The 26,271-nt window shown below is 41.3% G+C and overlaps 1 protein-coding gene across 4 annotated transcripts in view; it reads left to right on the plus strand.

Annotated features, from left to right (window-relative positions):
- The window catches only part of Rtn3 (reticulon 3), a 56,553-nt gene that overhangs the window by 23,465 nt on the left and 6,817 nt on the right, over positions 1-26,271 (plus strand). For 2 of the 4 annotated variants that reach the window (XM_032896441.1, XM_032896440.1), the window contains 2 exons: positions 1,554-3,662; positions 23,942-24,149. In XM_032896441.1, coding sequence (XP_032752332.1) covers positions 1,554-3,662; positions 23,942-24,149 — 2,317 coding nt within the window. Of the gene's footprint in view, positions 1-1,553; positions 3,713-3,926; positions 4,076-23,941; positions 24,150-26,271 lie in introns of those variants that run through there. The other 2 variants (XM_032896442.1, XM_032896443.1) reach the window with 2 other exon arrangements.

The following is a 26,271-nucleotide window of genomic DNA, read 5'->3' on the forward strand; positions in this document are numbered from 1 at the left end:
CAATTACTCATTCATGCTCAAAACATTGCTGTCCTGAGCCTACATAAGCCTCACCTGATCCAAGTTGTGCCTTTGATTCATTTATTTAGAAATATTTTAGGGTCTGCTTTGTTCCAGCTCCAGCAGTGTGTGAAAAAGACAGTACCTTCTCTCATGTGTGGGAAAGACAGTGCTGTCTCTTGGGATGGTTATTTTCATCCTCCCTTAGATTATAAAGATAATATAGTAGGTAAATGGTTGCTGTGAAATTACTAACTTGTAAGACTTAGTACATCACTCCTGTTTTTAAAAGAACTCTAATGGTTTTTTTTTCTTTTTTTTTCTTTCTTTTTTTGTTTTTTTTTTTTTTTTTTTTTTTCGGAGCTGGGGACCAAACCCAGGGCCTTGCACTTGCTAGGCAAGCGCTCTACCACTGAGCTAAATCCTCAACCCCAGAACTCTAATGTTTTAACCCAAAAAAACCAACTCATACAATAAATAATTTTTTAAAAGGAAGAAAGATTTATTTTAGATTATAAGTTCAGAATATTCACTAAGTTGGTAAGCAAAGAAGGGTGTTGTTGCTCAACTGGCCACCTCATTTCTTGTTTATTTTGTCTGAACCCCTAGACTAGGCATGGGGTGATGCCATCCACATTCAGTTTACTTCTTTGAAGCATCATCATAGACAGTTATTGAAGTGACAGTGGAGAAGAACTACCACAAGTCCACCCTTGTCAATTTACACCCAGATGTTTCACTATAACACTGTACACCTGGCCAATTGCAAGGTTGTGTCCATCTCCATGATGCCCATAGCCTTAACAGGTCTGACATTGTTCAGAAGTCAAGTCCTCAGCCACCTCGGAAGCTCAAGGAGACTCTTACTGTGATGCACTGTGTGATTGGGTGAAAATGGCCAGTAGCCAGGAGATTCGATAGCAGGCTGAGCTTTTCAATACTCTAGAACATCAGGCAATTTGCATCTCTTTGTTGAATCAAAAAAACATCTGCTGCCTTTCTAAATCAAGAACAACTTGAGTCAAGCTGCTTACTTTTCCTTCTCAGGTTGTGAGGACTATGACAAGGGATCTACAGAGCCAGTATGTTCTGAATTGTTCAGCTTACAAAGGAAGGCATAGCAGCATGTCATAAGCATAAGCAAGCTGTTTTGTATAGATTACATTGCTCCTATTGAATAACAACCCCCTCAAAAGAAAAGAAAAACTCCCCAAATCTCTCAGTATCATCACCCCTTTATTATGCAGGGAGGGAAAAGTAAACCAATTAAAAAATATTTGTCCTGAATATGTTTTGTCATTCACAGTTTGTAGCATGATACTGGCTTTTGTTTTATTGTTGGCAGTTTTATGCATGTTTTGTAAGACAACCATTGATCTTTGCTTTGTTATGTACTTGTGTGTTTATGCATCTGTTTATATACATGCTGTATGTGTGCGTGCGCGTGTGTTCATATGATTTTAAAAATAAAAAGCATGCTGCTTGGCCTGACTAGCTAATGTGTGTACTTGCACCTGGTAAATGATCTTTTTCCTTTCAAATTCTGACCATAGTGGGATTGAGCTCTCTTTGCTCTGATGAGCCACCGTCAAAAATTATGACTTCCTCCTTTCTTTCATCTTCTGAAATATATAACCCTGACCCTACAACACCACTTGGAAGTGAAACATTAGGCAGCCATCTTGTAGCTAAAGACGGAAAAGATCCCTTGGTTCTTCTAGATAAGAAAACTCTGGACTCACCTCAGGGGACCAACAAGGACAGAGTAGACACTCCGGTTTCTCTTGCAGCTGACATTCCTTGCAGCCAACCTTCTATTCCAGACAGTTTCCCAGAACAACCTACTTTTCTTTCAAAGGAAACTGATCCAACAGAAGAGTGGGTAGTTAAAAACCAAGAACCCAAGAACCCAAGTGAAGTTCCAAGTGGAGAGGACAGAAGTGCACTGGATCTTGGGCAGCGTAAGGCAGAACACATTTGTACACATTCCTTGTCTCCATCTGAACCTGCAGTAGCCAGTGTAGAAAAAGATTCTCCTGAGTCACCATTTGAAGTAATTATTGACAAAGCAACATTTGACAGAGAATTTAAAGATTTGTATAAGGAAAGCACAGATGATTTGGGTGGCTGGGCAGCTCACGGTGACAGAGAATCCCCGGCAGATTTATTGGAAATGAATGACAAAGTGTTTCCACTGAGAAATAAAGAGGCAGGGCGTTACCCATCCTCTGCACTGCTCGGTAGACAATTCTCACACACTACAGCAGCACTGGAAGAAGTGTCTAGATGTGTGAATGATATGCATAACTTTACTAATGAAATACTGACTTGGGACTTAGATCCCCAAGCAAAACAACAGGCCGATAAATCACCTTGCACCACAGAAAGTACAGGACTAGACAGGAGTGAACATCGCTCAGAAATTCCAGTTATAAGTCTTAAAACAAGCCCTCAACAGAAAATGCCTGTATGTTCTTTTAATGGGAGCACTCCCATTACTAGATCCACAGGTGACTGGACAGAAACATTTACAGAAGGAAAACCTGTAAAAGGCTACCTCAGTTCCACAAAAGAAGCTGGTGGCAAAGGTGTACCAGACAGTTCTCAGCCTATCTCAGGCTCTGGAGCAGCCACAGTGGAAGTGACTTTACCTGACCTGAGGGGTACCTGGCCTAACTCTGTGCTAGGGGAAGTCACAGAGGTTGATAGTTCTGGGGAATCTGATGACACAGTAATAGAGGACACCACAGAAAATCCCTCAGTTAAGAACAACAAAGTTTTGCCAGAAAAATCTGACTCCCTTCCAAGTGCTGCTGCAAAAACAAGTGAAAGGGAAAACAAAGAGACTACCAGTCATGAAACTGTGAGGAGTGAAATATATGAAAACTCTGAGAAGCAGCAGGCCCATGCAGAAACTCCTACTCAGAGGAGTCTGGAAGGCGAGATGTCTTCACAAGTACCTAATATGCTGAATGAAGTCATACCTGAAAATCTTGCTATGACTGACACCACCAAAGTTTGCTCAGCAGCACCTCCAAGTGTTCTTAGTGAGACTGGATTCTCACTAACTGTGCCAGCTTCTGCCAAGTCGGAATCTTTGCTTGGAAAAAATGTTGAAGATACAGATGGTTCCTCTCCAGAGGACTTGATGGCTGCCCTCACAGGAACTGAGGAGAAGGGGACAGTGGATAAAGAGAAAGGTGATGTTTTGGAAGCAGTGTTAGAGAAGATAGCAAACGTTAAAAACACTTTGCCTGTGGAACTCTTGCATGAAAATAAGCTAAGTAGTTCTGAAACCAAAAATACTAAAAGCAAATACAGTGAACACAGCAGAGAAACAAATGGAGGTGCCCCCAAGGTGTCTCCCGACTTAGAGCAGGAGCAGCTCACCATTAGAGCCATTAAAGAATTAGGGGCTAAGCAGGTGCAGGCTGAAGGAATGTCTCCTGGAGGAAAACTCAAGCCAGCCTTTGATCCACAGTCTGGGCCACAGAATTCATCTGACATCCTAGAACACACAGATATCAAAACTGGATCTGATCTTGGGATTCCCAAAAAGCCTACTATCATCAAAGACACTAGAATAGATTCTATTTCCAGCCTTACCAAGACTGAAACAGTTAACAAGCATGTTCTAGCAAGACTTCTCAGTGATTTCCCAGGTAACCATTTACAACAGAAATTCTGCATGTGGCTAATACTGCTGTGATTATCAGACTACCACTTTTTCATTCTGGTTTACGCCCTATAAAAAAGGCAGATCTCTCTCTCTCTCTCTCTCTCTCTCTCTCTCTCTCTCTCTCTCACACACACACACACACACACACACACACACACACACACACACTCTTAGTGATCCTTAACTTGGTTTCTCTATATCTATATTTCCTAAGCCACAGACTTTGGGAACTAACCTGCTGAATTTTTAAAGTTTCTGTTCTATTTTGAAGTCCTTTCTTTATAAGTAGTCTGAGTATGGCTATTGCCTTTTAAGAATATCACCACATGCTTATTTACCGGTTTTGTGATTTTGCTGCTGTTTGTTTTGAGATAAGATTGCCTCAAGCTGGCCTGGAACTATTGTTGAGCTCATAGTACTCCTGCTTCAGCCTCCGAAGTGCTGAGATTACAGGCCCAGTCTGTATTCTTACTTATTTTCAAAGTTCAGTTTTTTAAATAGGGGACTTGTAAATTTTAATTAGTTATCAAAGATAAAAGAATTCCTGCCGGGAAACTCAGTAAATGTAACTTTTAATTAATTTGCTGTATTCCACAGAGGGTTTATGCTTTGAAAGTAGGTGACCATTATGACAGTGCTCTTTTGGAGTAATACTTCAGAGAGACTCATTCATTCTCATACTTCAGACCTACTGAACAGTCTGCGGACAACAGGACATTTAACAGTACCAGAATCTTTTTTATTTGGAATGGTCTCTTTTCTAGCAGATAGCTTGCAGTAAAATGGTTTTGAATGCTGTTTATCTTGCAAAGTGTATTAGTTACTTTTTATTGCTGTGAGAGACATCATGACCAAGGCAACTTATAAAAGAAAGCATTCAAAAAGGGCTTGCTTAGCATGGTGGTCATGGTACATGCCTTTAATTCCAGCACTCGGAAGGCAGAGGCAGGTGGATCTCTGAGCCTGGTCTACAGAGGGAGTTCTAGAACAGCTAGGGCTACACAAAGAAACCCTGCCTGAAAAAACAGGTTGGGGCAGGGGGCTTGCTTATAGTTTCAGAGACTATGACTACATGACAATTGTGGTGAGGACCATAGCAGGCAGGCATAGCTCTAGAGCACTAACTGCAAGATTAAGTTTGATGCATAATTAGGAAACAGCCAACTGGCATGAGCTTCTGAAACTTGAAAGTCCACCCCCAGTGACACTTCTCCCCTAATAGTACCTATTAGTCCTTACCAAAACAGTTCCACCAACTAGGGACCAAGCATTCAAATATATGAACCTGGGCTGGAGTGATGGCTCAGCCGTTAAAGGGTAGGCTCACAACCAAATATATGAACCTATACAGGGCATTCTCATTCAAACCACCACAGTTTAAGGAGTAAGAAAAGATATTTAAAGCTCTACACACAGCCAGCATTGAAGCATAGATTACTACTCCAATGGTACATCAGTACCTTTTGAATTCCTGGGTTGCAGTACATTGCAACAATTTTGAGTGATGAAGCCTATAGAAAGTGAGTCATAAAGCCTCCTGTCTAATTCTGGTATTTTCAGACTTCAGTGTGACCTTAGACAACAAGCCTAACTGGTTCACCACCTTCCTTTGGTAATGGGATGATGGTAGTTATTTTACCATGTTTTATTGTGCTGTTATAAGTAAAGAACTTTGTAAGTAGTAATTATTAGGAATTCCCAGCTGAGCTATTTCAAGAGCTATGGAAGTTAAGGATATTTCTCACTGACCAAATGGTGTCATTGGTAGATATTTTAGATGGTAGTTAAGGCAGACTGACGTATGGGTAGAAGCTTCCAGCTTACATCTGTCAGTAACACCAGTTGCAGGGTATCCAGTGTCCTTTCCTGGCTTCCTCAGACACTGCATACACAGAGTATACTTATATATATGCAGGTGAAATACTAACATACATAAAATTAATATTAAAAGTATTTTTTTAAAAAGGTTACTCTTTACAAATTTCAAGATTAAAAAACCTTAGCAGTTATTTTATGTCCAAATCTTTAAAAATGTAAAAACATTTCAGTAAAATGCATCAACTTGTTTTCACACAGTGTGTACACATGACGAGTACATACACGTAAGTAGAAATCTTTAGGGCTGGAGAGGTGGTTCAGTAGTTAAGAGCACTGACTGCTCTTCCAGAGGTCCTGAGTACAATTCCCAGCAACTACATGGTGGCTCACAACCATCTGTAATGGGATCTGATGCCTTCTGTGTGAATAAAGACAGAGCACTCATATACGTAAAGTACATGAGTAAATAAATCTTTAAAAAAATAATAAAGTCACGTTTTTTATTATAACCAGGTGGGGTTCTATTGGACCCATTCTTTCTGTACATGACTATACTTAAAAATAGTTTAAAAGAAAAGGGCCTGAAAACTGTATAGAACATAGAGAAGCAAGCAGTTTTTAAAAGAGTTAACACTTATAAGAAAGCATTGAATACATTTGAACAATTAAATTCAATCTATTTTTCATGCTTTTAATCAGAAGAACAAGCTGAAGCTGAGACCTGACAGGTTGAGAAGACTAAGAGAATTTTTGTTGTTTGTTTGTTTGTTGTTTTGAGACCAGGTTATCTATGTAGCCGCCCAAGTGCTGGGGTTAAAGTGTGTGCTACCACCACCCAGCAAAAGAGGAAAATTTAAGTCATTCTCAATGGATAGACATTAAAAGGGAAGAAGTATCCTGAAAAGGAGAGATCCAGAAGACAAAAGCCTAAAATTCTATAAAATAATCTCTGTTTACACTTTGTCTGATCTCTGACCTAATGTGGACATGAGAGACTCCAGGCAGTCCAGCTAAAGATGAAAGAACTGAGCCTTGACTTGATCTGCACCAATGATAAAAGTTTGCAAACTGGGTTTAACAAAATGGTGTGCTGAAAACACCCCAATCCATACTCTCCAGGCTCAGTGGCTGTAGGCACTGGCTTACAGCCTTACTGCAGAGGCTCAGGTTCAGTTTCAGCCTCCTTAGGATAGGGGTCTACACTCACTCAGTACACATACAGACCGGCAGACACTCACATATACATATGAAATAAATAAAGTCATTTATTTGCATGTGTGAGAGTGTTGACTGGATCTGTCTATATAGCCCTGGCTGTTCTGAAGCTCTCAGACTCAGAAATCCATCTGCCTCTGCCTCCTGAGTGCTGGGATTAAATGAATATCCAGCTAAATAATTTTTAATGCATACTCTACAGAGAACTGTAACAGTTAATACATTAATCTGTAAAACATGTTAGTTGGTTTCTAGAATAGAACCCAAAACTTTTTTAAAACCAGAAAAATACAGTTCAGTTTGGAAAAGGAGGATCTCTATAAACTAAATTCATATATTAGAATTAATTCAAGACCAGCCTAGTCTATATATGAGTTCCAGGACAGCCAGTTACATAGTGAGACCCTGGAAAAGAGTTTGGGGGAGAGAAAAGTTGTTATAGTCACTCAACAAAGTGAAGGAAAAATGTATTGAATGAAAATAAAGGGAATCTCAGCCTAAAAATAGAAACAGAAATTGCCTAAGGAAAACCCTAGAACCATATGACTTCTGAATTCGAAACTCACTAAGTGACCGTAATAGCAAAATGGAAAGAAGGAATCTGTGAATTTGATATTTACACAACCTGAAGAACAAGGGAGAAAGAAAAATTACCTTCAAAACTTAAGGAACCTTTGGAATAATCAAAAGATTGTGTAATCAGAGTCCCACAGTAGACTAAAGCTTTTTGAAGATAAAATGATCACAGGCTTCCTAGTCTAGGAAATACACACACTGACTGGCTAAAGCTCATTTGTCACCTACTAGGATAAGCTCAAAAACAACCTTGGAACTGTGTCAGAGGTCTTGAGACCACTCCCAGGCTGAGTGATTGGTTAGGACTCAGTGGGTTCAGAAACTGATAACACTACTGTTAAAAGTTGATTGCAGGGGTTGGGGATTTAACTCAGTGGTAGAGCGCTTGCCTAGGAAGCGCAAGGCCCTGGGTTCGGTCCCCAGCTCCGAAAAAAAAGACCAAAAAAAAAAGTTGATTGCAGCAAAGGGTCACACAGAGGAAGATAACCAGGCAAGTTTTCAGCTATCAACACATTCAGTGCAGGGAAGTATCAAATTCTTCCACAACGATGATGACAAAGCATGTAGAGTTGTCATCCAAAACTTCTTGTTAACTACTACATGACTACTCAGACTCTAGCATCACCAAGCCAAAATAGGCATTTGCCATAAATTATGTTACTGGGCTATACTTAATCTGGTCATTATGAAATAGCATAGCCCCGAGGTCTCAAGCACGTAAAATGTTAAAAAAAAAAAATCAAATAACCCAAGGGAGATATTTTATCCTTCTGTCTTGCCTTCACCTCCAAAGTGCTGGAATGTGCCACAGTGTCCAGCTTTAACCCAGATTTCTATATTAAATAATAGACTAAAACCAAGGGTTGGAAAATTGGCTTAGCAATTAAGAGCCCTAGTTGTTCTTTGAGAGGATGTTCTCTCCAGGCCTCTGTGGGCATTGCATATATGCAGTACAAATGCTTACACATAGACAAATACTCATATACATGGAATAAAAACTATCTTTAATACGTAATAAAGATGTGTCTTAGATGTAATAGATGACTGGAACTGCAAAACGAATTTATCCAGATTAAAGAAAAATAACATCAAGCCCATCAAGCACTAAAGGCAATAGGATCAAAAATTTAAGGTAAAGACTCTCAGGCTGACAAGATAGCTAAGAGGGTAAAGGCACTTGTTACCGAGCCTGACACCTTGCGTTCAGTTAGTTCCCCCAGCATCTCTATGATAGGAGAGAACCAATTTCCACAACCTGTCAGCTGAGTCCCAGTCTGGGCTATATTAACAAAACAGTGGACTTGAAGAGATGGCTCATAAACCAAGAACACTTGCTGCTCCTACAAAAGATCTGAGTTTGATTCCCAGTATCCATGTCAGGCAGATCGTAACAGCCTGTAAATCCAACTCCATGGGGATCCTACTCTGGCCTCCACAGGTAACTTGTACTCACATGGAGCACAACAACACACACTTAGAAAATATACTTAAAAACAGCTTTTTTAAAGTGTGAAAGGAATCCATCCTACATAATTTATAAAAACAATCACTAGCACCGATTAATGAATGTAACAAAATTTAAGAAGGCATATTGGCTAATGTTCAAAACGTAAGTAATAGAAAATAGAAGACACATGGCCCTGGGTTTGATCCCCAGAACTACAGTAAAATAAAGGACTCAAGGACTGGAGAGATGAGTCAGCAATCACCTATGATTGCAGCTCGGGAGGTCCAGTGCTCTTTTCTACCTCCCATGGGGAAATACACACACACACTTTGAAAAATAAAATGCCTAAAACTCAATTTATTGTTGTACACTAGTAGCAAATAATTTTAGAAACTATGAAGTGGGGTAGGGAGTTGCAAGTCAGGTGAGGTAGTACATGCATGAAGTCCCAACACTTGGGAAACTAAAAGAGGAAGATCTAGAGAGTAGCCTGAACTACAGAGAACCTGCAGCCCTGTCTCCTGCCCTCTGCCTTTCCCATGCCCTAGTCCGTAATACATTTCTATTTAAAAATCACAATTAACAAAAAAAAAAAAAAATTGGGGCACTGGGGAGTATGCCAGCTATGTGGCTTAGAGTACTTGTTGCAGAAAACGAAGGTTTGATTCCCAGCATCCACATTTTTTTTTAAATTAACAAACATATATAAGATATGTTAGAAGCTACAGATCACTGCAGAGGAAAATGAAGGAAGAGCTAGGAGGAACAAGATGTTCCATCTGGATTTGGAAGACTGGCAATTATTACCATGTCAGTGCTGTCCAGAATGTGGTTCAATACCGTGAAGTCAAAGAACTAGGATTTTTTTCTGCCACAGAAAATTGAGAGTCCAAATGGAATTCTTCTGTGGAAATACAAAGAACCTAGCAAACCCGAAGCAGACTTGGAAAAGAAGATAGTTAAGGAACTTGGAATATTCACTTCAAGATACTATAAAACCCTAGTAGTGAAGACAGTGGTGATGTCCAAAGTCAAGTAGAGCATCAGCAGTATTACCACTAGTTCAGTGATTTAAATAATGTCTATTATCCTCTAGACCAGAGATCCATATGAGGGTCTGCTGATCTTCTAGGCAAGTCCTTCTAGACTGAATGAAGCAAAGTCTGATTCTAAAATTGGCATGTGTGTGGTCCAGAGCTTGGTATCAGCTTCTTGGGTTGCTCACAGAATTTAAATCATGGAGGTTGTGGGATTAGATCCCCACTTTTGGTGGTGGGGTGTGGTAAGACATGGTTGTAGATGGGCTAGGGAGGTAGCGTAGTGGGATTCTTGCAGAGACCCAAGTCCAGTCCCAGCACCTACATTGGATGACTCACAACCACCTGGAACTCTAGCTTCACCAGCCACTTGGACTCATGTGCATATACCACACACAGATACAAATGCACATAATTAAATTTTTAAAAATATTTTCTAAAAAGGATTTAGGACTAGGCATGGTGGCACATGCCTTTAATCCCAGCACTTATAAGGCACAGATCCACAGAGGAAAGTGGATCTCTGAGTTTGGGGCTAGCCTGGTCTACATAGTGAGTTCCTGTCTCAAAAACAAACTGAAAGCCTTTATGTGTGTATCTTTTTATGGTTTGTATACATGAGTACAGGTACTTCATGTAAGGCTGAGAGGGAATCAGAACCCCTGGAGTTGCAGGCTTGTGAGCCACTGGATGTGTAGATGTTGGGTCCAGTTATTCCACCCATCCTCATGTTCCCAGAAATAAAATTCAGACTCAAAATTTATTTACAGATACCTTGGCCTTATAGCTAGGCTCTTCTCGGACTAGAATCTTAACTTAGATAACCCAATTATTTTAGCCTACATTCTACCACGAGGCTGGTTACCTGTGCTCAGGTGCCACGTGACCATCTCCTCACATCTTCACAAGTGGATCTCCCTGCTTTATCCCAGAATCCTTATCTTCTCTATAGGATGTAGGTGCTGGGAACTGATCTAGTCCTCTGAAGATCAGTACTCCAAATGGCTAAGCCATCTCTCTCACCCTAGATCACAACTCTTACTAGCGGTCAACTATGAAATGGAGAGTGGTCATGTTTAGCTTCTAGAGCTGTCCTCGGGTTCTAGCCTCTAGTACTCTCAAGTGGTAGCTTACTGCACTGACTAGCCTTTCCTCATCACAGGTTCTACTCATAATTGAGAACAGGTGAGTCATTCTAATATAGGACACATAAACCAGGTGGCAAGTCTTTGGATGTTGCCCACCAGTTCTAACATCACATGGTATACAAAGTTAATTGAAAATTAGTCAGTAAACATAAAACTTTTTTTTTCTTTTTTCTTTTTTTCGGAGCTGGGGACTGAACCCAGGGCCTTGCGCTTGCTAGGCAAGCGCTCTACCACTGAGCTAAATCCCCAACCCCAACATAAAAACTTTGTTAAAAATCATACAAAGCCAGGGTGGTGGGTAAGGTTAGATAAGAAGACTTGGGTTCAACCCAGACTGAGCAATGAAGCTGTCGCAATGAAAGAAAGAGTATCTGCATGGTATGGGGCTGGGGGAAGGGTTCTTAGGTCATTGGATGCACTAATCTCAAAATAATTTAATTAGACTTTATCAAAACTAATTTTTAATTTTTGCATAATGAAAGGCATCACCAGTAAGCTACTGCCTTAAGAAAGTTCTTGTCAAAGTGTATCTATTGGACTATCAGAAATTGGACCAAACACTTCCCTGCCGGTAATTTTTGGCTGTCCCACTTTGTGCTCCCAGCTGGTCGAAGGCGCACGCCCACCCAGGAGTTATCTAGGAACCGCAGATGAAAGACATACACATTAGCTCATTTTTAAACTGCCTTATTGGGTGTGTGGCTGGGCTCTTCAAAGCCTTCCACAGGTATCATGCCCTTACCTTCACTCCTAGTCCAATACCTCTAAATCTGCCCTCAACTTAGTTGCCCACCTTCGCCTTCTGTGAAGCCCATTGGTCCTGTTGCCCAAGACACTTTCAGGCTGCCCTTCCGTGGACCTATTTCCGTTTCCACCTACATTTTGGAAGATCTCCCCCCCTGAGTCTGTTTCACCTCTCTCCCCCAACCATCTTGAGTCTCCTCCTCCTTTCTCCTTGCCATTGGGAACCTGGAAACTCCGCCTCCCCTCGCACTCAGCCATTGGCCACTGACATCTAGTGATAGATCAAAATCCAGTTGTGGGCAAGGAGCTTCAGTATCAGTAAACACATTACTAATTAAATCAAAGCATCAGAACCACCCCTCTACACTTCCCCAAAGAACTTTATACAAATGTCTGTAATACAGTGTAAATCTGTCCATTACTGAATCTCACACAGTTTAAATAGTTACCACTGTCCATGCATTCTAATGGCTCAAGCTAAGTAATGTTCCCAGTGAAGGTGGGTGACAGTGAGAGTCTCATGTACTGTGGCTGAGCAGATTGTTGAAAAACAATACCCATTTGTCCTATGACCTAACAACTCCACTCCAGTATAGAAAGGTAAAAACTCCTTCACCTGTGTGTGTGTTGGGGGGGGTAGTAGCAGCAGCAGCAGCAGTAGTAGTAGTAGTAGTAGTAGTTGTTGTTGTTGTTTTACTAGGGAATAAACATTCCTTTGCATAGCTGTTTGTGTATAGATCACAGGACAACTTGTAGGAGTCAGTTTTCTCTTTGTACCTTGTGGATCCCAGGGATCCAGTGATCTTGTCTGCTGAGCCGTCTTCAGCTGCACATAGCTGGGTTGGTTTGTTGTGTTTTGTTGCTTGCATCAATATAAATCTCAGAAATTATGCTCAGTGGAAAAGCAGCATAAAATAATTCTTACTGTGTCAGTTACGTCTGTGTAACTATAGAGCATCTGTATAATTGGAGATCAAAAGAACTGGGAGAGACAGCCTCTAGGTTTTTTGGGGTTTTTTGGTGGTGGTTGTTGTTGTTGTTGTTGTCGAGTTGTTGACTTTGGGTTAGTCAGCTTTCTACTGCTGTAACAGAGCCTGACATAACTTTCTACTGCTGTAACAGAGCCTGACATAACTTGGAAAAGGATTGTGGGGCTCACAGTTGGCTTTGTTGTTCTTGAGCCTTTGGCGTCACCCATTGTAGGGCAAATCTGCTGAAGCAAAACTGTCAGCCTATGGCAAAACATAAAAGAAGAAATTGTCTCACAGTCCCCTCAATACCCCATGACCTAAGACCTACACTAGACGGCCGCCTCCTTCCCAAAACTGCCTCTCTGTAGATCAGTCTTTAACTGAATGGGCCTTTGGGAGTGGCTGTGGGGGATCAAGATACAAACTCTAATGGGAAAGGTGCAACTAGGGAACCTTCAGGAGTGTAGCCTTTTCTACACTTCGAAATTGAACAGATATACATGCTGTACATGTACCCAGTGACTATATTATGTAGTTTACTATAAATTTTTTATCTAAGGGAAAAATGAAAAGAATACTCAATTTTGGTCCTGGTTCTCAGGCTGAAGTAGCTGTTCTAATAACTATTGTTTATTTTGACATGCTTGTTTTAAAACTGGAGTAAACAGGATACAGTGCAACATCAATGGATAACAGTAATGGTTGTCCATCAGTGTGCATGTACGTTTGGGGGAGTAGTTTAAAGGAGGGAGGGTTTCTTTTTGTAGCCTCTACTGTCCCGGAACTCACTCTTTAGACAGACTGGCCTCAAACTCAGAGAACTCTGCCTCCAGAGTACTGGGATTATGTGCCACCTGACCCAGCTAATGTGCATGTAACTAAAGGCTACTAAACTACTCTTAAGAAATAGCCATGTTGTCTTATGATATATGTATTTGAGCACATTGTTTTAGATTTGTTATTTTGTGTGTATGAGTGTTTGCCTGCACATATGTGTGTGTACCATGTGCATGCCCAGTGTACCTTGATGTTTAGAATTGGGCATTGGGGAACTAGAGTTAACAGACAATTGTGAGCTGCCATATGGGTTCTGGGAATTGATTCTCAGTCCTCAGCAAAAACAAGTGCTCTTAACAGCTGAGCCAACTCCACCCTATTAGCACTTTTTTTTTTTTAATGTAGAAGCTGGGCATGATGGCATTTAGCATTTAGGAGGTTGAGGCAGGAGTAATACGGTGGGGTGGAGGCAAGCCTTTGAGACAAAGTAAGCCTCTGTCTCAAAAACAAACAAACAAAATAGTGTAGGTGTGTAGCTCAGTGGTAAGAATACTCACTCCTAAGGCCCTCAGTTTCCATCTCCAGCATTGCCTGAGACTGGGAGTAAAATCTCGATGGTGATTCTGTGGTTGGTTAGTCTGAAATAATTTTCAGCTGTGCAGTGCTTGGAGTAATAAAACAGAGGGCAATTATCTGCTCATTACCCAGATGCCCACTGTCTTAGTTGAAGTTACTATTTCTGTGATGAAACACCATGACCAGAGCAATTTGGCAGGGAAAGGGTTTATTTGGCATACACTTCCACAACACTGTTCATCACTGGGAAGTCAGAACAGGAACTCAAGGCAGGAACCTGGAGCAGTTGCAGAGGCCATAGAGGAGTGCTGCTTACAGCTTGCTCCTTCTCAACCTGCCCTCTTCTAGAACCACTGGCCCAAGGAACTGGGTCCTCTTAAATCAATCACTAAATAGGAAAATGCCCTAAGGCTTGTGGCCACAGCCCTGTCTTGAGGAAGCGTTTTCTCAATTGACTCCCTCCTCTCTGACCCTGGCTTGTGTCAAGTTGACATAAAACTAGCCAGTACACCCACTGTTTTCATAGGAGAGTTACTTGCTAGAAAAATTAAGGCCTCAAAGGTCATGGGTATGTGATTACCTAACCTTTGCTTCCAATTTTTGTCTCACATACAGACTCTGTCACATTTTTAATAAAGTCTAAAACCACGTTATTTACCTGAGTCGATTAGCAGAGAAAGACAGAAACTGACTACCATTTAAATTTGAGGCTGGCTGAGGTGTCCCACACTGGCAGAAGATGAAGAGGGTAAAAGCAGGAGGATGCACATTCTAGGCAGTTCAGTTGCTAGAGTACTAGCCTAGCATATAGGAACCTCGGGGTTTGAACCCTGGCACTGCTTAAGCAGGGCATGGTGTCTTATGTTGTAATCTCAGCACTTGGGAACTGGAGGCTGGAGGATCAGAAATTCAAAGTTCTTCTGTTAGAGTCTGAGGCAAGCTTTGGCTTTATGGGAGCCTTTCTTTAAAATGTCTGCTTAGATTCGTTAGCAGTTAACTAGTGTTTGAGGTAGCATGGCCCAGTGGCTCTGTATTCTCTCTTCTCCTTTGTTGAGACAGATTCTCACACTGTAGCCAGACTGACCTTAAATTCCTGCTCATCCTGCCTCAGCCTCCCAAGGGATTGCAGGTTTACAGGGACAGGATTTCAGGTGCACGCTACCACACTCATCTTCTATACTGTTTCTTAATTAGCAAATTCAGTAGTCTGACATGTGTGAAAACACACCCAGACTTCGTAGGGGAAGAAAAGAAAAAACAAGCCTTTGTGTCTTTACCCATTTAATATCTAGCTGCATCCTTAAATAAAGGAGGCCAAGGAGTTTCAAAAGCACCCTGCTGCACAGCCTGGGGAGAGCTAGTCTCCCACTCCTGCTGTATGTGCTTTACATTGGAAATGGAGGGTAAAGACAATGGGAGGTTTTAATGATTGAAAATGATTCATCTTCTAAGAGTCTAGGGGGTGTTGGTTTGAAAGAAGTCCCTACAAATCCCTTTGATCTGCTGCCAGCCTCTTCTGCGGACAAAGCATGTATGCATGTTGGACAGGGAGAGCTTCTTTCCCCATCAGTGATCTTTGCCACTTGGAGGATTATTTGCTGAGTTAATGGTGAATCTGCGGTAGAGGAGACAAGCCATTTCAGCATCCACAAATTTAGGTCTGAATTTACAGATATCTAATATCGTTTGTAATTTAAAAAGTGGTTTAATTTAATGGAAACAATGCAGTTTTTAAAAATGATGAAAATTTAATCCAATGGGGAAATGCTTTCATCATTTTCTTTTAGTAAAATATTTTTTTGAAACTGAACCATTTCTTTCACCTTTTCTTCAATTTAGCAGTGCTAGGGATGGAGCTTGGGCCCTTAACAAGCTTAGCAAGGAAGTCTTTACCCATTTACCGAAAAGCCCATTTTGCAAGTCTTTGCCCATTACTACAAAGCAAATCTTGGTTAGTAAATCCAGAGTTAATTTTTTTAAGAAAGGAACTTAAAATTGGAAGAAGCAGGGAAGAAGTTTTCCCTGTCACTGAGCATTCCTCTTTATTAGTAGTTCTCCCTCTTGTGGTCAAAAAGCCTGTCTTTAGCTAATCAGGTAGCAAAAGACTGTGATCCTAGCACTCAGGAAGCTGAGAAAGATCATTAGTTGGTGGCTAGCCTGTGCTACAAATGGAAAACCCTGCTCTAAACAAATCAACCATCCAATCTGACTTTCCACCCACCTAAATTTTATTAAATGTATTGAATATTAGCAGTTTAAAACAAAACACTTAGGCAAAGAAAATAAAACCTTGTGTAGATCTTGAATTGCTCTTTAAAAATAAAATTAAAGTTGAAGGTTTGTCAATGCTGTACAAATCCTTCCTTTTTCAGAATAATCATTTTCTACCCTTAAGAATGCTTGGGAGAAGCTCCACATGGTGGAGAGGCAGAGGCAGGCTGATCTCTGAGTACCAGGACAGCCAGGGCTACAGAAAGAACCCTGCTTGGGAGAATAGGATAAATTCTGTTGACCCTTGGGAATTTATGAGCTTAAAATCAAATCGAACTCTTTGCCTAAATTTGGCAAAAATACATCAATAAGGAAATCAGCCAAGGGTCACAGCTGCTCCTGACTGACTTTGCGAACTGGCAGCTTCTTCTTTTGAGAATGCCATTAGGCTCCCTCTGTTGGTATATTATGGGTACTGCAACCGGAGTCCTTAAATCTCGCTAGCAAGAAGTAGAAAACCTTTGTTTTCAATAGTAATAAAAATAAAGTGGGGGCTGCGGACCAGGCCTGGGCTCCTGGCCTAGAGCCACCGCGCTGTGCTCCTGCTGCTCACGCGGCTCCTTTAGGCCACTGTAATAACGGCCACCTTGGCGGAGCTCTCCAGAGCTGACAGATGCAGCTGCTGGTGCCTGGGCAGCATACGATGGGTAACTGTTGCTGGACGCAGTGCTTCGGTCTGCTCCACAAGGAAGGGGGCCTGATGCAGACAGGAGGAAGCAGTGCAGGATCCAAGTGTTTTAGAGCGTGCCCGCGAGGTGAGCACTTAAACAGAGTTTGTGCACCTGCCCATAAGAAATTACCTGAGAGTGAGCCACACACACAAAGCAGCCATAGGCCACCTATTAGTTATCTTGTAGGAGAGGCATTATGAATCGATTACTGCAAAATAGATCATGGCCATAAGATCCAGAGTTAACTTTGTAAGACAGGAAGTTAAAATTGGAAGAAACAACTGGGTGTTGCCCAGCGCCCAGCAGCCAAGGCAGCAAAGTAAGGAAAGCATTTGAGGCAGGATAGGTACAGCTGTACCATGATGTCCTTCCTACTAGCAGGGAGACTCAAAGTTATTGACCAAAAGACGAGTTTGGATCTTGAGAAATAGGAAGTGGCAGTATGGATCTTGCCAGATACACAGTATTGGCATAAAGTACCAAAAGCAGCTATGATTTAACGACCAAAACTAAATCAGCTTCTAATATGATAGCCCAAACTTAGATGGGACCAGAAAATAGGATCCTTCTCATGAGCCTTCCAGAACAGGAAGACATTCCCTAGACAGCACTCATAGCACTGACCCAGGGAGGCTCTGATGATCCATCCCTGTGGGCAAGAGGGATAAGGACTTTGTAGGGCTGAGATGGATGACGGTGGTGACGGAGTCTTGCAGGCTTGTGAGTCCTGTCTTAGAACTGCCAGGTTCTAGTATCAGTCTAAAACAGATCAGGAGATTGGACAGAATGAAACTTTGTGACCCTGCTTAGCAGTTCTGACCTAGTGTTAAAAATGGACTAGAATGCATTAGTGATAAATGCAGAACCCTTTAAAGGGTAGCAGGGACGACTTCGTAAATGTTTGGTTTACAAGAAGGGAGTGAGGATGTTGAAAGACAGCTGATGGCTTCGATTTCCCCATCTGCCCTCTGCTTTTCAAGACCAATTGAAGGACTCTAACATGTTCTCCTTTAAATTTATTTTAACCTTTTATAGTATTCTTACCCTTGTGGGTTTTTGCATTTTAAATCTTGGCTAATTTTAATTTGACTGCCTGACTAAACCTGTTTTATTATATAACTGAAAATCTTTTTTTTTTTTTTTTCTTGAGCTGGGGACCGAACCCAGGGCCTTGTGCTTGCTAGGCAAGCGCTCTACTACTGAGCCAAATCCCCAACCCCTGAAAATCTTTTAAAAAGTGTTTTTGCTAATTCTCAGCAGCTATAAAGAGGGCTGAGTGAGGATGGTCAGGTATGTTTGAGATAGTTATTCCCACTTTCCAGCTTCATTAATTTTGATGACTTCTTTGAATTCTGTTGTCTGATACTAAGAACTTGAGAAAACCCTAAGAAATCTAAGAGAGGGAGAGAAAGAAGAAAAGGTCTTTCCACATCTATCACAAATGCATATCCTAATGTGATGTTGACACATTCTGATCAGAGATACTATTAAAAAAACAGGCTACTGATATGTTATAGCAATATTAAAAATAATATATAGTTGTATATTTAGATATTTTACTTTTATATGCCACTATATTGACTTTATATTGGTTTCTTGAGGGCGTTCCTATTTTAAAATTCTGTATTTCCAATAAATGATCTCTGAAAGATTTTACACAGAATATGTAAATGTTCTTACATATGGATGCTTAAAGAAAACATAAATAGTAGTAATACAGGTATTTAAAAGTAAATAAAATCTTTTTTGGTATGAAAGATTCCATTGGTTCTATTGCTCTTTGATTTAATGGCCTATAACTAGTATATATCAGTATATATAGTTTGTGGCAAGCAGCTTTTCCCCAAGTTTATGAAGCAACATACAAGGCCGAGGAATACTGTTGAAATGGCTCAGTAAAGACACCTGCTGCCAAGCCTGACCTGAGTTCATGGCCAGAACCAATATGGTTTAAGGAGAACACTGTTAGGGTGTCAGACTGGAGATCCAAACACTCGATAGAGATCTCAGTGAGCAAGGCAAGAATTTTCAATAATGGCCAGGCCACCTGCTCTCCTTGGGATCAGAAATGAGCAAGTGACCCTCAGCTACAGTGGGGACTCTTCTATAGGTATTTCATGACTTTTGCAAGCAAGCAAAGCTTAATGGAAGGGGAACTTTGGAACGTTCTGGACTAGCATATAGCATAAATACATTGTTATATTCATTATGGTCTGCCAGTTTCAGAAAGCCTTGTTTGTCAAGTCAGGTTGACCTGGTTCTCAGGAGTAATTTGTGGTCTGCTGGTTTGAAAAACAGTCTGCACAATAGGAACATAAATCTCATTTTATCTGAGAAATATAAACACCAAGACTTTGGATACAAGTCGGAAAGCTGAACAGTAGGGAGAATAGAGGCCCTGTTATTATTTAACCCATATTGAAATCAGCAGTAAAAGCAGAAATGGAGGAACCAGCTTCTAATAAGCACAAACCCTTGAAAGTGCTTGGTAGCACACACACACAGGCACTCTCACAAATGCACACCCATACATGCAGCACACACATTAAATAAATAAATGTTAAATAAAAAATAAGGAATATAAAAAGCTCCCTCATTGCTCTTGATTTGGATTGAGCATGGGTTTCAGTAAGCACACTTACCTGGGCTTTCCTTAGTTTGGTTTTCTTTTTTGTCTTGCGACAACAACAGGGCAATGCCCTGAAAAGAGAAGTCGGATAGAAAGAGGAACTCGAGGCTCCTGCTGTACTGGCGTAGCATGCGCAGTACTTAATTACAATGAGATCTAGGTTTGTCATTGTTTCCATCTCAGATGAGTGTGACACTTTAGCATGTGAATGTACATTGCCATGCTGTCGTTAATATCAATATAACTGAAGCTGCAGCTTCATTGTTGAGAATCACTTAAAGATATTGTTGTCTGGCTCTGTTTCCTGTGCTAATGCTTTTTTAAAGTTGTATATTGAACATGAGCTAAATGTTTTGTTTTAGCACAATCTACCATAGTAGTTTGTCTTAGCCTTTTATTTTTATTTGTATCTGTAGAGGCCAGAAAAAGGCATATCCTCTGGAGCTGGACATATAGGCAGTCGTGAACTGTCTGATCCAGATCAAACTCTGGTCCCTCAGAAGAACAGAAATCACTCTTAACCACTGAGCCACCTCCCCAGCCCCATTGGCTTTTTGTTTATAATGAATTTTCAGAAGGAATGGAAACTGCTCAAGATTTTAAATAAGCCCATTTTTGCATGTAAACATTTTTTTAAAGCTTAAATTAAAAATTTTTAAGTATGACCACTTTATTAGGATTCGCTAGAAAAACAACCTATAGAATGGAAACATATATATGTATATATAGATATGTGTGGGACTTATTAGGATGGTTTATCAGCTGTAGTCCATCTAGTCTAACAGCTATTTACCAACAGAAAGGTCAAGAATCCAGTAGTTGTTCAGACCATGAGTCTGGGTATCTTAACTGGTCTTCAGTATTTATCAGAATTTCAGAGAAGTAGGCTCTAACGTCAGTAAAGGAATAGACTTGCCAGTGAGACCAAGCAAGCAAAGAACAAAAGCTTCCTTCTTCTGTGCCCTTAATATAGACTGCCAGCAGAAGGTGTGACCCAGAGTAAAAGTGGACCTTCCCATCTCAAAAGATCTGGAACTCAGGAGGCAGAAGCATGTAGATCTCTGGGAATTCTAGGACAGCCAGAGCTACACAGAGAAACCCTGTTTAGAAAAACAAGACAAAACAACAAAAAATCTGTAATAAACGTCAAATGAAAAAAATCCCTCAAGGTATACCCAGCCACTTGTGTTTTAGATAATTCCAGATGTAGTCAAGTTGAGAACCAAGAGTAGCCATCACAGCCACATTATAGAAGACTTTGGAAGTAGGGAAGGATAGCTTATAATTCACCAACAACATAAATATTCTTAGTAAGTACAGAGGCTTTGCATTGGAAGCCTAGAAAAAATAACTAATGAGATTAGAGAGATGGCTCAATGGTTAAGAGTACTGGCTACTCTTCCAAAGGTCAGAAGTTCAATTCCCAACACCCCCATGGCCACTAAAAACCATACAGTTCCATGAGATCCAATGTCCTCTTCTGGACTCCATGGAAACTGCATACATAGAATAATATATAGCACACAGATTTCACATGAAATAAAAACAATAAAATCTTTAAATGGAATTCTTTTCGTTTGGTTTGGTTTTCAAGGCAAGGTTTCTCTGTGAAGCCCTGGAACTCACTCTGTAGACCAGGCTGGCCATGAACTCAAGAGATCTGCCAGCCTCTGTCTCCCAAGTGCTGGGATTAATGATGTATGCCACCAGGGGTTGGGGATTTAGCTCAGTGGTAGAGCGCTTGCCTAGCAAGCACAAGGCCCTGGATTTGGTCCTCAGCTCCGGGGGGGGAAAAAATGATGTATGCCACCACGCCTGGCTCTAAATATAATTTTTTAAAAGAAATTTAGTTAAAAGCTCCTTTCTATCCCCCAATCTTAATTATATATCCTATACAATGCAAAAAAGACAAATCTTTGTTACAAGTCTGTAACAAGCTTTTGTCATCAGTGTTCCATTGTAACCGTGTAACCACTGAGACTGGCAGTGAATGAGCAATGACAGCTAGCATTCGGCTCTGTCTGCCTGCTCAGCAGAGCCCTGGTGCTTCCACACTCCCCCAGACAGTCCTGCACATCCCTGCAAGGTCCTTACTACATCCCATAGTGAGAATCCAGCTCTGTATCCTGTCCCAGTCACCCCACTGTCAGTGGCCTAGGTCGTAAACCCAAACTTCAGAATCTGTACATTATCAGCTGAAAGATTGGGCAAATGGTGAATTCTGTTGTGACATTTTACACATGTATGTAATATAGTTTGATCAGATTCATACTCTATTAGCCCCTCTTGTTTCCCTTCCATTCATTGAAAGAGATATCCCAAGTAACACAAGTTTGGTAATCACATCTCTTCAAGAAGCTGTGTTAGCAGGGTGGTCAGAAGCCCAAGACCAACCTCAAAATTAAAAAGTGAAAAAAGTGGAAAGGTGAACATAGCTCTTCCTGGCACCACATATCCCAGGCAATTTGGCGCGAACATCTAATCACAGCTGGCTCAGGAAGTGGAGAAGCCTTGAACTGCTAACCCTCCTGCCTCCAACCCTCAGAGTCTGGGACTGCAGCTGTATACCACCACACCTAGCCAATTTGCTGTTTTAAAAGCAGTAATGGCAGTGCCCCCCACCCCCCCAAAAAAAAGAATTATGGAGACAAAACTCTGCCTTCTTACTAGTTTGAACACCCATTCTAATGGCTTCACATTAAACTTCAATAGCCGCCCTGTTTATCACATTTTTCTCCTAACTGTACCAGAGAATCAGAAAGGTAAAAGTTTCCAAATGCTTTGCCACACACCCCCCCCCTTTTTTTTTAGGTGTTTTGTAACTGAATATGCTTGGCAAATCTCTATGTTGAGGAGCAGTATCAGGAAATGAAGGGAAGTTGTTGTCACACTGGCTCTGGGTTATGAGGTTGGCCTGTCACAGATTTGAAGAGCCTGTTATAAACAAGGTGGTGGTACGCGCTCCTAGAAGAGACAACGCTGTAAGGTCATACAAAGTGGTGGAATACAGAGTGTGGGGCAGGAAATAGGGCAGGCCAAGGCCTGAGTGAAGCAAAGGACGAGCTGTGAGGTTGGAGGTTGCTCTTTATCTGCCATTCCCTAATACCCTTTTTCTGGCCTAGGGCCTTTCTGTACAGTTAGGCAGTTCGTGTTCTGCAGGCCTCTAGGGGCACTAGTCACATGTGAGTGTATAACAACTTTCCAGCAGGTGGCGGTAAAGTCCGTGAGGATACATGGCGTTTTCAACTTGTGCAAGTGTAGAAATCTATCTCCTTTCTTTGTAAAAACCTTTAGATTTATTAATTTTATTTATATAAGTGTTTAGCTATCTGTATGAATGTATGTATAAACCATGTGTGTGCCTGGTGCCCCCGGAGGCCAAAAGAGGTCTGTTACTCCCCTGGGACTGGAGTCACAGGCAGCTGTGAGCCAGTCTGTGGCTGCTGGGAAGTAAAGTCAGCTGGGACTGCTGAGCCATCTCTCCAGCCCCTATTGTTTACACTGGTAGTTCTTAATAATATAGATTGGCTTTCTGTAGAATATTTCTCCAGTTGAATTTGTCAAGTTATTTTCTCTTTCTAAAAAGGTACATATTTGGGGCTAGAATTCCATAGAAGCAGTATTGTCATGTCCAGGGACATGGATCATCAGTTTGTTTGATTAGTTGGTGACATGAAACCTCTCTGCGTTCTATATTGAAACTACACTTATAGGCACATGAACTCTGGCATAGTATGTGCCTGAACTCTGACTGTAGGAATTACCCTGCTTAGTGCCGGCCCTCTTGCGTAAGTCTCTTGCTGTTCAGTTTTCCTGTATAGTCTCAATTCAGTCCTGTGCACCTGAATGGTACCCAGTTTTCTCCCTGATTTGCAAAACCTCTACCTGAAACTCAGTTTCCCATCAGGAATCTTGAAACCTCTCCTTCCTATTAAGTCACATAAGTTTGTTGCATGTAGGTAATAATGCAGTCTGCCTGCGTTGGACCTGAAACAGCTTTAAGGGGACGGTGCCATTTTCTTCACTTTACAATGGAGAATGGCTTAGAAAGGTGAAAAGTAGCACAGGTAGAAATGACCAAGACTCAGAGTCTCATCTTTCCAACTCTAGAGGCCTTGTCCATTTTTATAAGGCCAGACTGGGCAATTGAGCAAGACCCTGTCTTAATAAAATCAGTAGATGTGTGTCACAGGCCTACAATCCCAATTCATAGGAGATCAGGAGTAGAGTGCAAGGTTGGGCTATAAAAAATAACCCATAATAACAAAACCAAAAAGAAAGAGGTGCCAGGATACTAGGGAGATAGATGGCCCAGTCAGTAAAACATAGCACAAGCAGGGTGGTCCTGGGTTCTCTAACTTCTGTTCCCTCTCTCTTGGCAGTGCATGATCTGATTTTCTGGCGAGATGTGAAGAAGACTGGGTTTGTCTTTGGCACCACCCTGATCATGCTGCTCTCTCTGGCAGCTTTCAGTGTTATCAGTGTGGTCTCTTACCTCATCCTGGCTCTACTCTCTGTCACCATCAGCTTCAGAGTCTACAAGTCTGTCATCCAAGCTGTGCAGAAGTCAGAAGAAGGACATCCATTCAAGTAAGTTTGCTGAGATTACACATGTCTGAAGTTCTAGCCTGTCCCTTATAGCTGATTGATGACAGAAGCATTCACTAAATACCTTGCAGTCACCCTGAGAAGTAATCAGGTTAGTATCTGAGAACTTGTAACTCACTACAGGCTCAGACTTAAGACTAAAGAGAGCTGGGGCTGGGGATTTAGCTCAGTGGTAGAGCGCTTACCTAGGAAGTGCAAGGCCCTGGGTTCGGTCCCCAGCTCCGAAAAAAAAAAAAAAAAAAAGACTAAAGAGAGCTCTAAATCCAGAATAGGCACAGACTAGCTTGCCCAAGGCAGCCCTCAGTCAGCCACTATGTCCATGTTTCAGCCCTATGTAGTAACAGCTAGAAACCAGGAGTTTATTCTGTTTATTCCAGGTTTTATTTCTGATTTTCTTTTGCTCTAGTATAGTTTTCCTGGGATAGGGGAGCAGTTATTTTTAACCTTTAAATATTATTTATGTATGTGGCTGTTTTGCCTGTATGTGTGTCTGTACAACATATGTGTGGTGCTATTGCAGGCCAAGAGTGCATCTGATCCCTGGAGTAAAGGTTATGAGCTTCCCTGTGGTTGCTGGGAGTTGAACTCTGATCTTATGGAAGAGAAACCAGTGATCTTAACTACTGAGCCAGTCCTAATCTGGAGGCAAATTTTAATGCCTTTCTGGTTGAACTCTGACTTTAACAAATGCTTCCTCATGTTTGTGCTGTTGAAATTTTTTGCCCATAAAAAATTGTATTTGAGCTTTAGCTTTTAAAACTCCTTTGTCGGGGTTGGGGATTTAGCTCAGTGGTAGAGCGCTTGCCTAGGAAGCGCAAGGCCCTGGGTTCGATCCCCAGCTCCGAAAAAAAGAACCAAAAAAAAAAAAAAACTCCTTTGTCTCAGAGAAAGAGCTGCTGTGACCTCTCTAGAGTAGCCACTAGCTCCCTGCTAGGGCTTGTACTTTCTGTTGATAGAAATAGAAGGGATAACTTAAGTCAGATGTGCCCTTAGAATTATATTGTAAATTAATCTTAATGAGCCAGTAGTGTTGACTGAGTGAATACATTTTACAAGCTCGATATCTTAATAATGGTCCCTCTCTGTATCATTTCTGTGAATTTATAAAAAAAAATTTGTTAAATCATATTAGTCCCAACATCTAGGGAGTATTTTTGTTTGTTTTGTTGGGACAAGGTCTCAGTGTATCTCCCTTAGCTGGCCTAGAGCTCACTGTGTTGATAAGGCTGGCTTACCTGCCACTGCTTCCATAGCTGGAAACAGCTCATGTTTAAAACCTTTATATTTGAAGACACTTTCTTGGTAAACAGGAGGACGAACATATGCTGTTACTCTTCTGCTCCTCAAGAGTTCGAGCTCCTCAAGATGTCCTCAAACTTGATAAGCAGCAGACGCTCAGTAGCTACTGTGTGAATGAACAGGTTATGAGCACAGGGTTCCCCTCAGAACAAGATGGCCAGACATGGGAACACATGCCAAAATTGCAGCATTTGGGAGAGCAAGGCAAGCAGAGCTCTAAGTTCAGGCCAGCCTTATCTATGCAGTAAGTTCTAGGGCTTTGCACTTGAGACCCTCTGCCTGCCTGTGCCCTCCCTTTAAAAAAAAAAAAAAAAAAAAAAAAACTCAGCCTCTGTAAACACAGTGCGTTGTGTAGTTTGCAGCCCTAACAGATTCATGATCTCTGCCCTCGGTCTTTCCTTTGCTTTTCTAAACTATCCAGCTTGGGGATTGGGCCCAGGACCTTTACACAGACAAGTGCTCTACTACTTAACTATAGTCCCAGTCCTTCTTTTTTTCTTTCAGTTTTTGGTTTTGATAGTGGTTGTTTGACACAAGGTCTCTCTACATAGCTTTGGGTGTTCTAAGACAGGGTCTTAGCCAGCAAGATGCTCAGCAGGTATTTACTGTAAATTTGACAATCTGAGTTCAGTCTGCAGGACCCACATGGTGGAAGGAGAGAACCAATTGCCATAAACTGCCCTCGGACCTCTACATGTGCACTGTGGTGTAGACCCACTGTTTTAGACAATGTCCTATTGCTGAGAAGAGACAGCATGACCACAGCAACTTTTTTTTTTTTTTTTCGGAGCTGGGGACCGAACCC

This window comes from Rattus rattus, chromosome 2 (assembly GCF_011064425.1).
Source record: "Rattus rattus isolate New Zealand chromosome 2, Rrattus_CSIRO_v1, whole genome shotgun sequence".
Lineage (NCBI taxonomy): Eukaryota > Metazoa > Chordata > Mammalia > Rodentia > Muridae > Rattus > Rattus rattus.